Genomic DNA, 13,372 nt, shown 5'->3' with positions numbered 1-13,372 from the left:
TTATGTAAATCTATTTAGTTTTCTTTAATTTGATTTCACATAATATTTTTAATTTTTTGAAACTTCTGAGTTACGATATATGTTGTTCATTTTAGTGATGGATAATTAAAAATATGTCCAGCATGAATAATTAACAAATATACATAAACAGGATAGCAAACTTTATAGACTCTTGATTTCTAATCAATGATTATTTATGATTTTTTTCTTAGCCTCAGTTAATGCCCATGTAATAAATTTGAATGAATATTTGTCGTTTTAATGAATATTTGTCGATGATAATGATTCAAATCAAATTATTATTGGATTATTGAATAGGAAACGAGTAATCTAAGATGAGAATTGATTTTGTTCTGTATAATTTCTCAATTTATTGTTTCCAGCAGGTCTAATAATCGCGTTTTTTGCCAATAAGATTTTCTTTTTTTAAATATGAATTACCAAATTATATTTAATAACAATACAATAGGCCCATACTCAAAAATGTTTATTTCAAAGATTGTTGACTTTAAATTTTATTTTTTAAATTCCAGATTCTATCTAGATTGCAGTTATCAAAGGATATAGTATGTTCAGAAGACGACAATTTTGATCCTATTTCTGAAAAATATCTACAATCCTAATATAAAACAAAAATTTGCCAAGTATCACAAAATATGGTACAGACCTCTGATTGAGCCTCATCGAGGCCAACGAGTTGAAGCGCCTCCTCGAGGTTGAATCCGTCGGGAAGACCCAAGGTATCGTTGTTCAGAAGACCATCTACAGCAGCACTTCCTAAGAGGCCACCTCCGAGTAAGTCCGAGGGAAAATCATTTTCAAGCTCTAAGGTATCGGTTAATCCCAGAGAATCATCGGTTAATCCAGCTAAGGGATGATTGTTTAAGTCCAACGACGCGTCCGCGAGAAGCTGATCGTCTTCTTCGACAGCGCTATTTCCGCTTTCCCCTTGATTGGTAGATTTGAGAATATATTCACCTGTAACAGATGAACAGTAATTTTAATAGTATTCAGTTTCGTTTAATTTAATAAAGGGAATGAAATAAAAGTGGTTAAATTAAATAAACTTTCGTATTTTTCCTATCCATTACAGCTTATTCTCTTTCTTTTCTTATTATTAATTTCAAATTTATCAAGAAAATAATGTAAAAAAGCCAAATGTTAATGAAACATAATTCTCCGTAATCATGAAAAGAAAAGAAAACCTGAACGTAAGTGCAAAATTTTTACAAAATTTCGCTTCGTTTTAATTACCTGGTTTGTTAAATACTTAATGATAACACGTTGCACAATGACACCATGCATTGGTTACTTTCGCATCATGTTAGCTATTAACAAGACGATCGCACGGCAAAACGAATTGTGCACAGCGAGTCTAAACATACTCATTAATTTTGCTAAATCATTGCAACAACGTACACTTTTATGTTTGATTGCTACAAAACAATTTCCGTTTATGCTTGATTGATCTACTTATATAATAACAGTGTAGGTCTTTGCTTTATATCTTGATCTACGAGGTACGATCAAGAAGTTCCAGGATTTTATGTATAAATCATTAATTATTAATATTATCAGCAATTACGTATGATGACCTTTGAAGCATAGTATTTTTTTTATTGTAAATTTGTTTCCAACTGTCAAAAACGACGCGATAAGCAAACGCCGGAACAGAATTTAGTTTCTTCTGTGATTTCTTTATTATTCTCCCTCACATGGCAAACTGACGTTCTTTTAGCATCTGTGCAAAACGAGACGATTTAAGAGAAAAGAGAGAACTATGGCAGATATGAGACAACGGGAAATGAATTTTGTGCTAAAAAGTAGTGCGGAAAATCGCAGCGGATACAAAACATGTTCTTCAAAAGATATCCAGGTGGTTCGGTTCAATTTAGATGATATCTAGAACGTGCAAGAATAGGAGATTTTTGATAGCTACTCGATTAATTAGTACTCATTTGAGTTATTATCACCGGCGTAACTAAAGATCTTTTTCTGTGGTGGGCTAGGTCCTCCGATTATTATTACACGAAAGTATAAAGTTATTTTTATAATACAACGTAAGTCTAGTATTGATAGTAGAATCTATAATGAAAATAAAATTGTAAAATAAAATTATTCACAATGAGATAACGGCTGCAATCAGAATAAGTGATCTTATGTACAAAAGGCGTATTATTTTACTGCTTCCTTCTTAATAGATTAAAAAAAAAACACTTTAATCGATATATTCCGTTTATATAAAAAAATATTGTTTTGATCGCTTTTCAGTTAGAGTCTGCGAAAGGGTTGAAAGGTTAATAGCTTGCGAGATTGCATTCTTTAAGATTGCGAGATTGCATTATGCACTTTGAATATTAAGTAGCGATAAATTGTAGTTTGTCTTAATCTATAATTAATATTCAATGATGATTATAGTCATTTTAAAGCGCGATGTATCACATACAATAATTACTGGACCGAATTACGATTTCTGGGGCTCCTTTAAGAATTGAAATTTATTTTAATTAAATTAAATAACATTGAATCGTAAAGAAAAAAGAAGAAAACAGCATACAATATAATTTCACTGGGATCTACGACACTCCTCCTGATCATCGCCGTCGGTTCATCATTTAAAACAAAGTTGACTAAACAAAAGATTATAAATAGAACATAAACTTACATAATGCCTGATATTGTATTTTTCAATCCACATCGCACATTATTTTACTTTCATTTACATTTTGATCAAATGATTTTTATAAACCGAAACATAATGAAACATCATAAAAACTGACTTCAAACACGCAGCATATTACACTAAAATAAAAATTAGGACACTTTTTAATAAAATTTTATAAAATATCACCGATGAAATTCACTGAACAAAACCATATCAACACATTTACAAATCTTCAATGCACAAAATTTCTAACAAAAATTCATCTGGCACTTTGTTCACTCGCGATACGATGTTCTAACTCGTGTACAATAAAAAGAAAAAAAAAAAAATGAAAATAAAAATCATTCCACGGCGATTCAACTAAAACCGGATTCACTGTGACTCGACGAAAAATCATCCGTTCGAAGACTCGAGGACCGACTGCGACCGACGGACAGGTAAAATTTCGAAGGAGGGACAGGAAAGGAAAAAACGTAACTAATTGAGGGACAAAGGGGTGTTGTTGAAGATCCACCTGCTGGTTTGAACAACCCCTGAATGTTCCCGCCCCACGGCCAATCGCGCGTCCCCGTTTCTACCCTACATCATCCCTTACGCACGCTCCGGATACGTCCGCAAGAACGTTTGCTTTCTACATCCACCCTTCGAAACACGCAACGCGTATAACTTTCTATCATTATTTATCGGGCGAGCTCTTTCAATTCGGCGCCGAACACGTTTCGGCAGGAAGAAGGATGGTAGAAATAGGCCATTTTTGGTAGATATTGAACGAAAGAGAGATTCGAGAGATTAACGCTAAAATTACTACAGAGGTTAAAATGACCCATTCCATTCAAATATATTTATACCTATCTTCTTAAAAATCAATAACATTTTTCAAATACTCATCCAGCTTAAGTTTTTTCTCTAAATTTTCCACTAAAATTGTGGGGGTGTAATTACACCATTGTACATAAAATGATGAAAAAGTGTCAAGTTTCAAGCTTGATGAAAACTATAGTATCTCTATGGTTAACTCTGATTACACTGTCCAACAAATTTGAACTTTTCTTTTGTGTTCCGATCCCCATTAGATGATTCTTATAGTGTTTTGTACGCTGATTACGAATCTGCAAACCGTTTTGCTCCCATACGTACAGTTTTTGAAAAAAAAAAAAAAAACAACAAATTTTCAAAAGATAAAAAATTATGTAGACTTTGTTGAATACAACGATACCTATCTTTAATACATTATAAATGTTTAAGTATGTTTTAACGACCCCGATTTGGCACTAATTTTTCAATTTATCTGAAAAAGTAGAGGTTCAGCGTGAAACTGAATTATACTACGCGATAGAGTAGATTTTTATTTTGAAAAACCACCCGGAGAAAGTTGCAATGTCGATTTTTTTATCAAGCCGACAGTGGTGCTCCACGTCCCGCCTATATTACCGCTTAAAGCAACTGCATTAGGCGGAACGCCGAGCAACCGTCCTGACGCGGAGCACCACTGTTGGTACTTCGTCTCCCGCGAAGCTATTTTGCTTCATGGTTTGATAAGAAAATCGACGTTGCAACTTTCTCCGGGTGTATTTTCAAGATAAAAATCTGCTCTATCGCGTGGTATAATTCGATTTCACGCGGGACCTCTACTTTTTCAGATAAATTGAAAGATATCCTAAAAAATTGGTGCTAAAACGAGATCCCTCCGCGTTCAATGATCGTTTAAACATACTTAAACATTTATAATATATTAAAAATAGGTATCGTTGTATTCAGGAAATTCTACAAAATCCTGTACTGTATATAGAATTTCAATATCTTTTATAATTACGTCAGAAAATTTGTTTAAATCTGAAAACCATGTTTCTTTTTCAAAATCAAATTTCTCACAAACTGTACGTATAGGAGCAAAACGGTTTGCAGATTCGTAACTAGCGTACAAAACACTATAAGAATCACATAGTGGGTATCGGAACACAAAAGAAAAGTTAAAATTTGTTGGACAGTGTTACTAATGTGATTTTAATGGAATGGAAAACCATGTTACTGTTTCAGTTTCTTAATTACTGGACTGAATTAAATTCTTACTCAATGTAAGTCACTGATCACCAAAGTAGCAATGAAAGTCTTAAAAACAATTAAATTCGATTTCTTAAGAAAGTAAAAATTGCTATATTATGGCAAATCTCACTTTACCACATACAAGTTGCAAATGAAATTCCTTCGATACAGTAGAACAAGCAACGAGGTGCTTTTCACTAATTAATCCAATTTTCATGCACGAAGGAAAAAGGAAGTTGCGGTGAGTATAGAAATTTCGACGAATGAAATCATCTTTCCCTGCATTTTTATTTTTCCTTTTTTCTTTTTCGAACGTGATGTTATTAGAGATAATAATCTCATAAAATAACAATTCTTTGAAGGCTGGTCGAATGCGAACAGGTCGACTAAACTGAACGACAGACGGGTCTCGGTTAAAACCGAACAACGGACGACCCGGCGAAAGAAGAAGAGACTTTTGGTTCTTCTGCTGGTCATGAGTGCGGTGCCTTGAGAAGGAAGATCGCACCTTTCGGATGGCTATTACATTAACGAGTAGTGGCAGCCATTGTCTGGCCCAAATGCGGGCCTGACCGCACGATAATGGCCGACTGTAATTTCAGAACTTCAGGCACTCCCTTCAACAGACTGTACAATGAGCTTTTTCAAATTCCATAAAGTATTAGAAATACTAGATTCACAGTACAATTCGAATGAAAATGACCGATAGTTGTTTTGAAATGTTATAAACACCGCAAGTGCTTGGTAAAAATTTTCATTAATATCATTACAAAGTATGTATAGAAAGTTGGGTAAAACGTTGTACATGTTATTGTTTTTCTGTAGTAATAACTGTAATTTACGGCCAATGCGCGATGTTAGATTCGGGTTGTTCCCATGAAAGTTTGTAATTAATTATAGACTGGAGTTGTTTGTGCAAGTTTGAAACAGTTAAAGTGAAGAAAGATTGATTTTGCATTTCTGATTTTATCTTTTTACATAACTCCTGTTGAAAGAACCAATTACGGTAAATGCAGCTTTAGTTTGTTCACAGTATTTTGACTTTTTAATTGATTATTTATCTATTGTAATGTAGATAAGCTGTTTTAAATTCTTTCGCTACGGTCATTGCTGCCGGAAACTGTACTGCTACGTTTTTATGCCAAATCTGTGGATTCGTGCAAGAAGTGCCAATGTCACATTTTTTCAAACTTAATTGAACCTGGTATTAAGTTGACGAAGAATTGTGTGTTCTATATAAAAAACGACAATTTCAAATTCTATCGAGACTAGGTATGTATTTAAAATTCCAATGAAAATGAACATTTGAGAAGTCGGTGTACATTTAATATTACGAGAGCCGAGTCGAATGGTTGGACGCGTCTTTCGGGGATGAATCTTTTTCCCGTTTAAATCCGGCGCAAGGGGAATTTGCTCGATCACGGTGCGTCTAATGGCGTGTGGTTCTCAAGTCTTCACCAATTCCACGGTTTCTTTGAACTCGCGGTCGGCTTTTTCCACGACCACGGGAACGTCGACAGATCATTTCTCACATTTCGCGCGCGTCTAACGATCATTTTCTCTTCGTTCCAGCTCCTCCTCTGTCCCGTCGCGTCGTCCCTCGCCGTTCGTCGGATAATAATTCCTCCGTTACTCGACAAAATTTTTGGACCAGCGGCCCCTACGGTGCCGAAAAAAAAGGTACCAAACGTTCCGTGCCCTCTTCTTAATGCTATCCATTTCCTATCGGCTCGTACACGAATCGTTTCGATACAACAGCGAACAATCCTACCTTATGAATGCGCCAGCACGATTGTCCTATCCTACCGATGACAAATATATCCAGCCGAATCTTATTTCGCAGCCCTCGACAGAAGGGTGCCAATGGACGATACCGACACGCTTCCGAGAGTCCTTTGATGTCTCATTTTCAACGTTTCCCTAGTGAATGTATCAACGAGTCGGTCCAAGTCACCTGGTACCGACCATAAATGGGTTTAAGTCATCATTCTAGGCATTCGTTCTTGGTTAAATTGTTAATTGTTCGCGTTGACCGGTGTCAGCACGTTTCATCGAAGCTCGTTTGGGAGAATTAATTGACTGGACACTAGTTTGGTCTGCTGGGTTTTATTACGTGAAATGTTTTGCGAACTATGTAATCGATAATAAATTCACCATTTGAAATAGCTTATTTGAAAAAACTACCGTTTAAATTTGGATGGGAAGTTTAAAGATGAAGATGTACGAAAATTCAGTATCAAACCCTCGGACGGCGGACCGTAAAGAGAGCCACAATTTTAATTCACTGCCGTCGCTAAAGTTCAAGAACCATTTGAAGCTTTCCTACACAAATCACTATTTTATTAGTTGAACAGAAGAACGAAAACAACGCTACCTAAACTTCCAATCCGTAACAATCCGCAACGAGGTGCAATGAATCCTCAATAGAATTCACGACGGCTGTCGTCGAGCCAGTAATTATGACAGATGATTGTTCAAACGCGCCTAGTTGTTACGCAACTACTCGATCACATCGCTACCATATTAAAGACATTCGATAAACGTACCTTATGGAATGCAATCCTAAACGCGATTAATCCACAGTGCGACCAACGAAAGAGATCACGGTACATCGCAGTTTTACATTAAAGTCACTGAACTAAAGTCCTTCATGAGCGTCGCACTGGTCACCATCACAAAGAGGAGTACAGAAGAAGCCTATCCACCAAAGATTAAACACCTTACACCATACGGTCACACTTTTCAGAAACAGTACCAATGTTCATTACACGTGTCAAGAGGCTTTTAATTAACATCCAAACGGAAGTGGTCAGGATCGAAGGACCTGTGAGCCAAGGTGTCCCAATACACTGAACGGTGTAGTCACGAAAATCGGCTGGAGAGAAATTTTCGAACGGATTTTTTTTCATGGTAACGCGATCATCATGGTCGCTACGTTATGCGGTCCAATATCGAGGAGAGTCATAACAGCCTGTACTGGCGGATGATTTTGATGCAGGCACAGCATGGAGTCGACTGATAGTCTATCGCGTAGCAAGGCATTGCCTAACCATAGCCAGGACAAGTATTGTGCCGAGAGACAGGTTCTCCGTTAAAAAACGGACCAATCACGTCGGGGTTGGCTGTTATGCCAATATGGCTGCCAGACAATGCGCGCTGGAGGTCTGGAGAGAAGGGAGGGAAGGTTTCTACCCATAATGCCATTCTCCGGGCTCCCCACTGTGAACGAACCAGCGTATACCGGGTCTTGATCGGCCGACATTCCCGCGTACCAGCTTAGCCAGGGTGCATCTTACTAGAATATATAGCTTCGAGTCATTGTCCTTCGTACGATCTACCCTTGCGAAAATCTATATCTGGACGGGATATCTTGCGACAGAGGTACAATTTGAAATCGACACCATTCGACTTACACTTATCATTTAATTCAAAAGGAAACAGAATTATATCGCGAGACAATAATATCATTAAATAAATTTATATTTCATTTAATCCCAACATTATAAGAAATTTGAAAATTTTATTAAATAATTGCGTTGGAAACTATAATTAAAAATTTACATCTATTTAATTTATAGGCAAGAACATCAAATGTACATACAATTATGTGTTTATAAATTAGGTAAATTAAGTTTTTAATTATAATTTCCAATAGAATATTTAGAAAAATTATGCCACTCGTTAAACATTATCATGGCAAAATTATGGACACCACGTTATTACGATAAAAGCAGTTCGTAAATAGTGCAATTATTTTGTAAATGATATTATTTCTCATGCATACTTAGAAATATATTTTGTTAGTCGTGAGGGTGACTAGCAATTTTCAGTGGTAACCAGTAGGTTACCTTCGACAGACGATAAAGGCTGTAAACCACTGCTGTTAAGATGCTATCTAAATCCTGTCAAATGCCTGTTCTATCGATACCCTTTATTCCTGTGTCGTCACTCTTATTCGGACACTGTCGAAGAATCTCGGAACATATCAGATTAATTTTGTAATTATCACCGACAAAGCCCGTCCGAGAATAACAAGGATCGCATACATTACTTAGAAATTGTAGACGATCAAAGAGAATCTAATATACTTCTATAGTTTTATAAAAATAACAATTTTAAATACAGGCTGCCAATCAATGTGGAAGTTTCTACAAAGTAATAAGAAACTAATTCAGAATATCTTGAACCTGTCTATTATTTCATTCAAAAGCTTTTGCAAAAGAATAAAAATTAAAATAAATGAACGCAGTCTAAGGCCGAGTATTAATTGCAATTATTCAAAAAAGAGTTGTACGGATGTTTCAATTTAATCACTTGTCGATTGCTACCTTCTGCAATTAATATATGCATGTCTCTCATCAATGTTCCCCCCATGTTAATGCATTAAGAAAAAAGACTTTATTTTCTCTTTAAAACTAATCAGTAGGTTTCGAAATTATTTGAAAATTTCTAACCTTCCTATTTTGCTTCTTAAGATTTGATGATATTTACATTTCACCTCAAAAGATGATGTTTGAAAAAGTATTTATTTTTTTTTATTTTTTAACGAATTATCATTTGATATATATAAAATATAGTATACATTACATCGAGATGCTCTTAATTATGTATGTAACTAATCCCCAAGTCGTTTACATCGAAAAAAGGCTAGCGGTGAATGGTAAGTACAGTTCCGGAACATTGATTTATTAATCAATAAGTGCAAATCATTGTATCCCATGGTGAACTATTATGGATAAGCGAAATGCGATCGCTGACAAAAGTATAACGTAACAATGCGTGCTCGATCTGCTGGAACCTTCGTCGAAGAACGAAGTCTAGGACACCCTCTGCATGCGGTAAATAATAGTGGCTGCATGAACTTGTGCTTTTCTAACATTGCGGCTCGTCCCGTGGTACCGACTGATAGATACAATCGTGCTATTTGACTTTTTCTTTCGTTTCTTTGCAAAACGAACACGTGATTTCTAACCGAAACTTGTGTTCGAAAATTGAATTAACCTCCAGCTACGATACAAACTTTTTCAATTTCTTCAGGTTTAATGTTGTATCAATTTCCTAGTTATTATTAGGTTGTTGCTATTAATCCATCTAACGCGACGCTTAAAATGATTGGCCAGTAAGATTTTACAAGAGGATTTTGAAATTCAAAGATTTTAGATTTCTGGATATTTGGAATTTTAGAAAATTTGCGAATGTTGAAGTTTCAAAATTCTGGAAGTATTCCTATGAAATCTGCAAAGAGAAACAAGCTTCTCCAACCTTATAGATATTTATATTTTTCATATCTCTTTATCGTAATGACATTTCGGTATGCATGCACGTAAGTACAGGTTGACGATATGACAAGAGTCTTATCAACTCACAGAAATCATTTGCACGTATTAACATGTTATAATTATGTAGTTATACAGAATGTACAAATGCATATAATTTTAAGCAATCGTGTAAAATACTATTTTTAATTAGTACTCATAAGTAATCCTTTCCTTGCTTTTGTGTTACATACACGTAATGTTCGATCATTTTTTTCTGCTTGCATAACTAACATTTATAATAGCCTTTTTTCGTCTTTTATTTTCCTGACGCACTTATGTAATTGTATACGACCGCCGATTTAAAAATAACCTTCTTTCTATACCACTGATAAATAAACCTTGAACGTTGTACAATTATTATCCCATAACTTTATCGAATTTATTTTTATATTAATTAGGTACATTTTTTCCTAATTAGAGAAAGTAACGATTAGGGACAGCAGGAAACATCACCTAAAGTAAAAAATTATGAATTTTTAAAAATTTTTCTTCTCATTCAATTCTCAAATACTGCAAACGACCTCAAAGAAATCATCAAAATCATCAGATTACATAAATAAAACCCAAAAACAGGAAAAATCACGACTGCATCGAAAGATTCTGTTTAGAATGCAACAGATGAAAGCTCAGGCCTCCTGTGAAATGTACCTATGTAAAGGATTTCTGAAAATGGGGTCAAAAACCTAGTTAACACCTGTTATAGAGAAGTCATCCTGGATGTCAAGTTGGCAGTCAATGAGCATTGTTGCTACCTCATACTATGACGTTCGCTCTTCTGTCTAGCTTGCACTTTTCGTCGGCCACGCGTTTCACGAGCAGAGCAACGGTAATCCAGTCATGCTTAGAAGGTGCATTTTTTTGCCCTTCCTTAGCCTATCACTTCAAAAGAAAAAAGAAAAAAGAAAAACAACGGCTGTGTTTGTAAAGAAACTGAATCGTAACGTAGCAAGGTGAGTTCAGTGACTATGTTCTATCAGAAGTCGGAAGCTCTGAGAATAAGGTATGCAAATTGTTCGATTAAAGTTTGCATCAAATAAATTTGGCATTTTTAATATACAATTCGTATTAATTTTTCTACAGATAAATAACGTTAAATGGATATTAATCCATTTAGGATGAATTTTCAGAAGAAAAATGCTACACCTGTTAAGACTGAGCTGAATTAACTCGTATATCATTACAATCATTGTTTATTTTAATAGCTCTTGACATGCTCCTTCTGAAGGATACTCTGAAAGAAATCTTTCACGCCTGTAACCGAGATTTCATTAAATCGTCAACAGTGATTTTAGCAATACGTGTTGCAAGTTGTCATGATGCACGAATTCCTTTGAGAGACTCTGTGGCACAGTGACCCATTCCATGACGAAACACATTTCGAATTAGTCGATCAGTAGCTTTATACTACCTTCTATGTGGATCAGAAAACTTTCGTTTCTTTGATGGTCTAACCAGTAGATTTACCAGAATGCATGTCATACAATTTCTCTTATTAACGTTCGTAGTCCAATTTTTATTCCATATTCAAAGTCACTCGATAAAACGAATTCCTCTTATTTTATTTTCTTTTCTAATTTCAAGTTTTCTATATTTTATTAGAAAAAATGTATTCCATTAAGAAGACACCTTATACCACCTTAACACTTTCATTTTCATACTCTTTTATCAAACTCCGATGTTAATTGAGGGGTTAATTCAAGGTTTTCTCAGAAGGCTGAACGAAATGATAAAACTGACCTGAAGACTGGCTTCTGGAAGATGCAACAATGAATACCTGCTGAAGAATTTCATCCTTAAAAAGAACTTTTCACAAAAGCTGGATGAAGAAAAAAAAGTGACTTGATGCAATAATGACAGGTTGAAGGTCGGCTGAAGAGAGTGTCTAGAAGGGCTAATGGTACTTCAAGTGACAGGCCGACCTCATCTCAACCTGGTCTGATACATATCTATCCTAAATCAACACAGTTCTCAAGCAGAAGCTTTCCCCGACTTTTTCTTTATTTACTGTTCGGCTTTGCATTCATTTTCAGTTTTTGATTTGCATTTTTGTTAATCGAATTGGAAAGACGGGGCCGTAAATTACTCACTGCACAGTATAGATTAATCTGCGCAGGAAGATTCTTTTTGTATACAAATAATTGAACTTTCCTGATGCATCAATGCACAAAACCTAGTTTTGTTTTGTAATATTTCTTTTTCTTAACATCCAGGATCATTTTTAAGATGCCATTGCGTGGGACATCCTGTATAACGTCGTTTCTTATTGTTGCCGTATGTATTTTCATCCCTAAGCTTCCTGGAAGTGCCCTCCTGAATTCGTCCTGAATCCGTGGCGTGCAACGAGCCACGATATGAGTAATGATGCGTGCTCGTGTTACAGGGGTGGATGTGGCAAGTCATGGCCCCGAGTATCCCTATAACCCCATACATGCCTCACCGGGCAGCTGCCTCAAACCAGCACTCCCATGGGGGTTTCTGGAATAGCCGAACTAACATGGCGGAACACGTACGACTCCAAATATTGATTCTCTCTTGGGATCTACCGACGACTCGAATTGCACAGAAAAATTGTGCCATTTCCTCCGAATTCCAATGGACAATAGGTAGATAAATTCTTCTATAAAAATTGCCATGAATTTCTAACGTGCTCCTGCATTTTCCTTAATAAAGAATCTTCAGATGGAACTTAATTAACCCTTGGGTGACTGAGACCAATCTTCAATATCCTCATCTACTATTTCTTTAAATATTATTTCTCTAACGTATGGATGGGTATCTTTTATTTAGAAGTTGAAGTGCCTAATTTGTACGTTTTATAATTTTCGTCCAGGCACCGACTTTTTAATAGATTAAATCGGAAATATTGTTTTTTGTTCTTGGCGTGAGAAGAATTTTGGTCATTTTTCTACCTCATCTAGCTCCAAAATGGAAGCCACGCGAAGGGTCCGTTCTGAATTCTGAATCCACTTTGGTCGACGTTAGTCACGGTTGTTGTTACGCATCGACCCAGTCGGATATTATTTCTTTTCTTTCTTTATGAACATTCGTGACGAATCGAAACGGAAATTAATACAACACTTGAAATAAATTGCATTTCGATGTTTTTCAGGCCACATAATAATTTTAACGCGATACTGAAAGTTGGTACCGTTTTATAATGTAGTATGAATGATGCACAAAATTAACATCAATTTTTGTTACTGCAACACGTCATTTTGACTATTCTATAAAGTTGTCACTAAAAAATTACCATTAAATACAAATAAACAATCATCAAAATTAATGTCAATTTTCAATACCGGTAAGAAGTATATCATTTATTCTTAACTATTTATTCCCACGCGAA

General features: G+C 35.5%; 1 protein-coding gene across 5 annotated transcripts in view; it reads right to left on the bottom strand.

Moving 5' to 3' along the window:
- Positions 1–13,372, bottom strand: part of cnc (NFE2 like bZIP transcription factor cap-n-collar) — an 88,186-nt gene that overhangs the window by 38,175 nt on the left and 36,639 nt on the right. For all 5 annotated transcript variants that reach the window (XM_034323521.2, XM_034323519.2, XM_034323523.2 and 2 more), the window contains one exon: positions 668–978. In XM_034323521.2, coding sequence (XP_034179412.2) covers positions 668–978 — 311 coding nt within the window. The remainder of the gene's footprint in view (positions 1–667; positions 979–13,372) is intronic.

The sequence above is a fragment of the Osmia lignaria genome, chromosome 11, assembly GCF_051020975.1.
Source record: "Osmia lignaria lignaria isolate PbOS001 chromosome 11, iyOsmLign1, whole genome shotgun sequence".
Lineage (NCBI taxonomy): Eukaryota > Metazoa > Arthropoda > Insecta > Hymenoptera > Megachilidae > Osmia > Osmia lignaria.
This window is presented reverse-complemented; position numbering and strand designations above follow the sequence as displayed.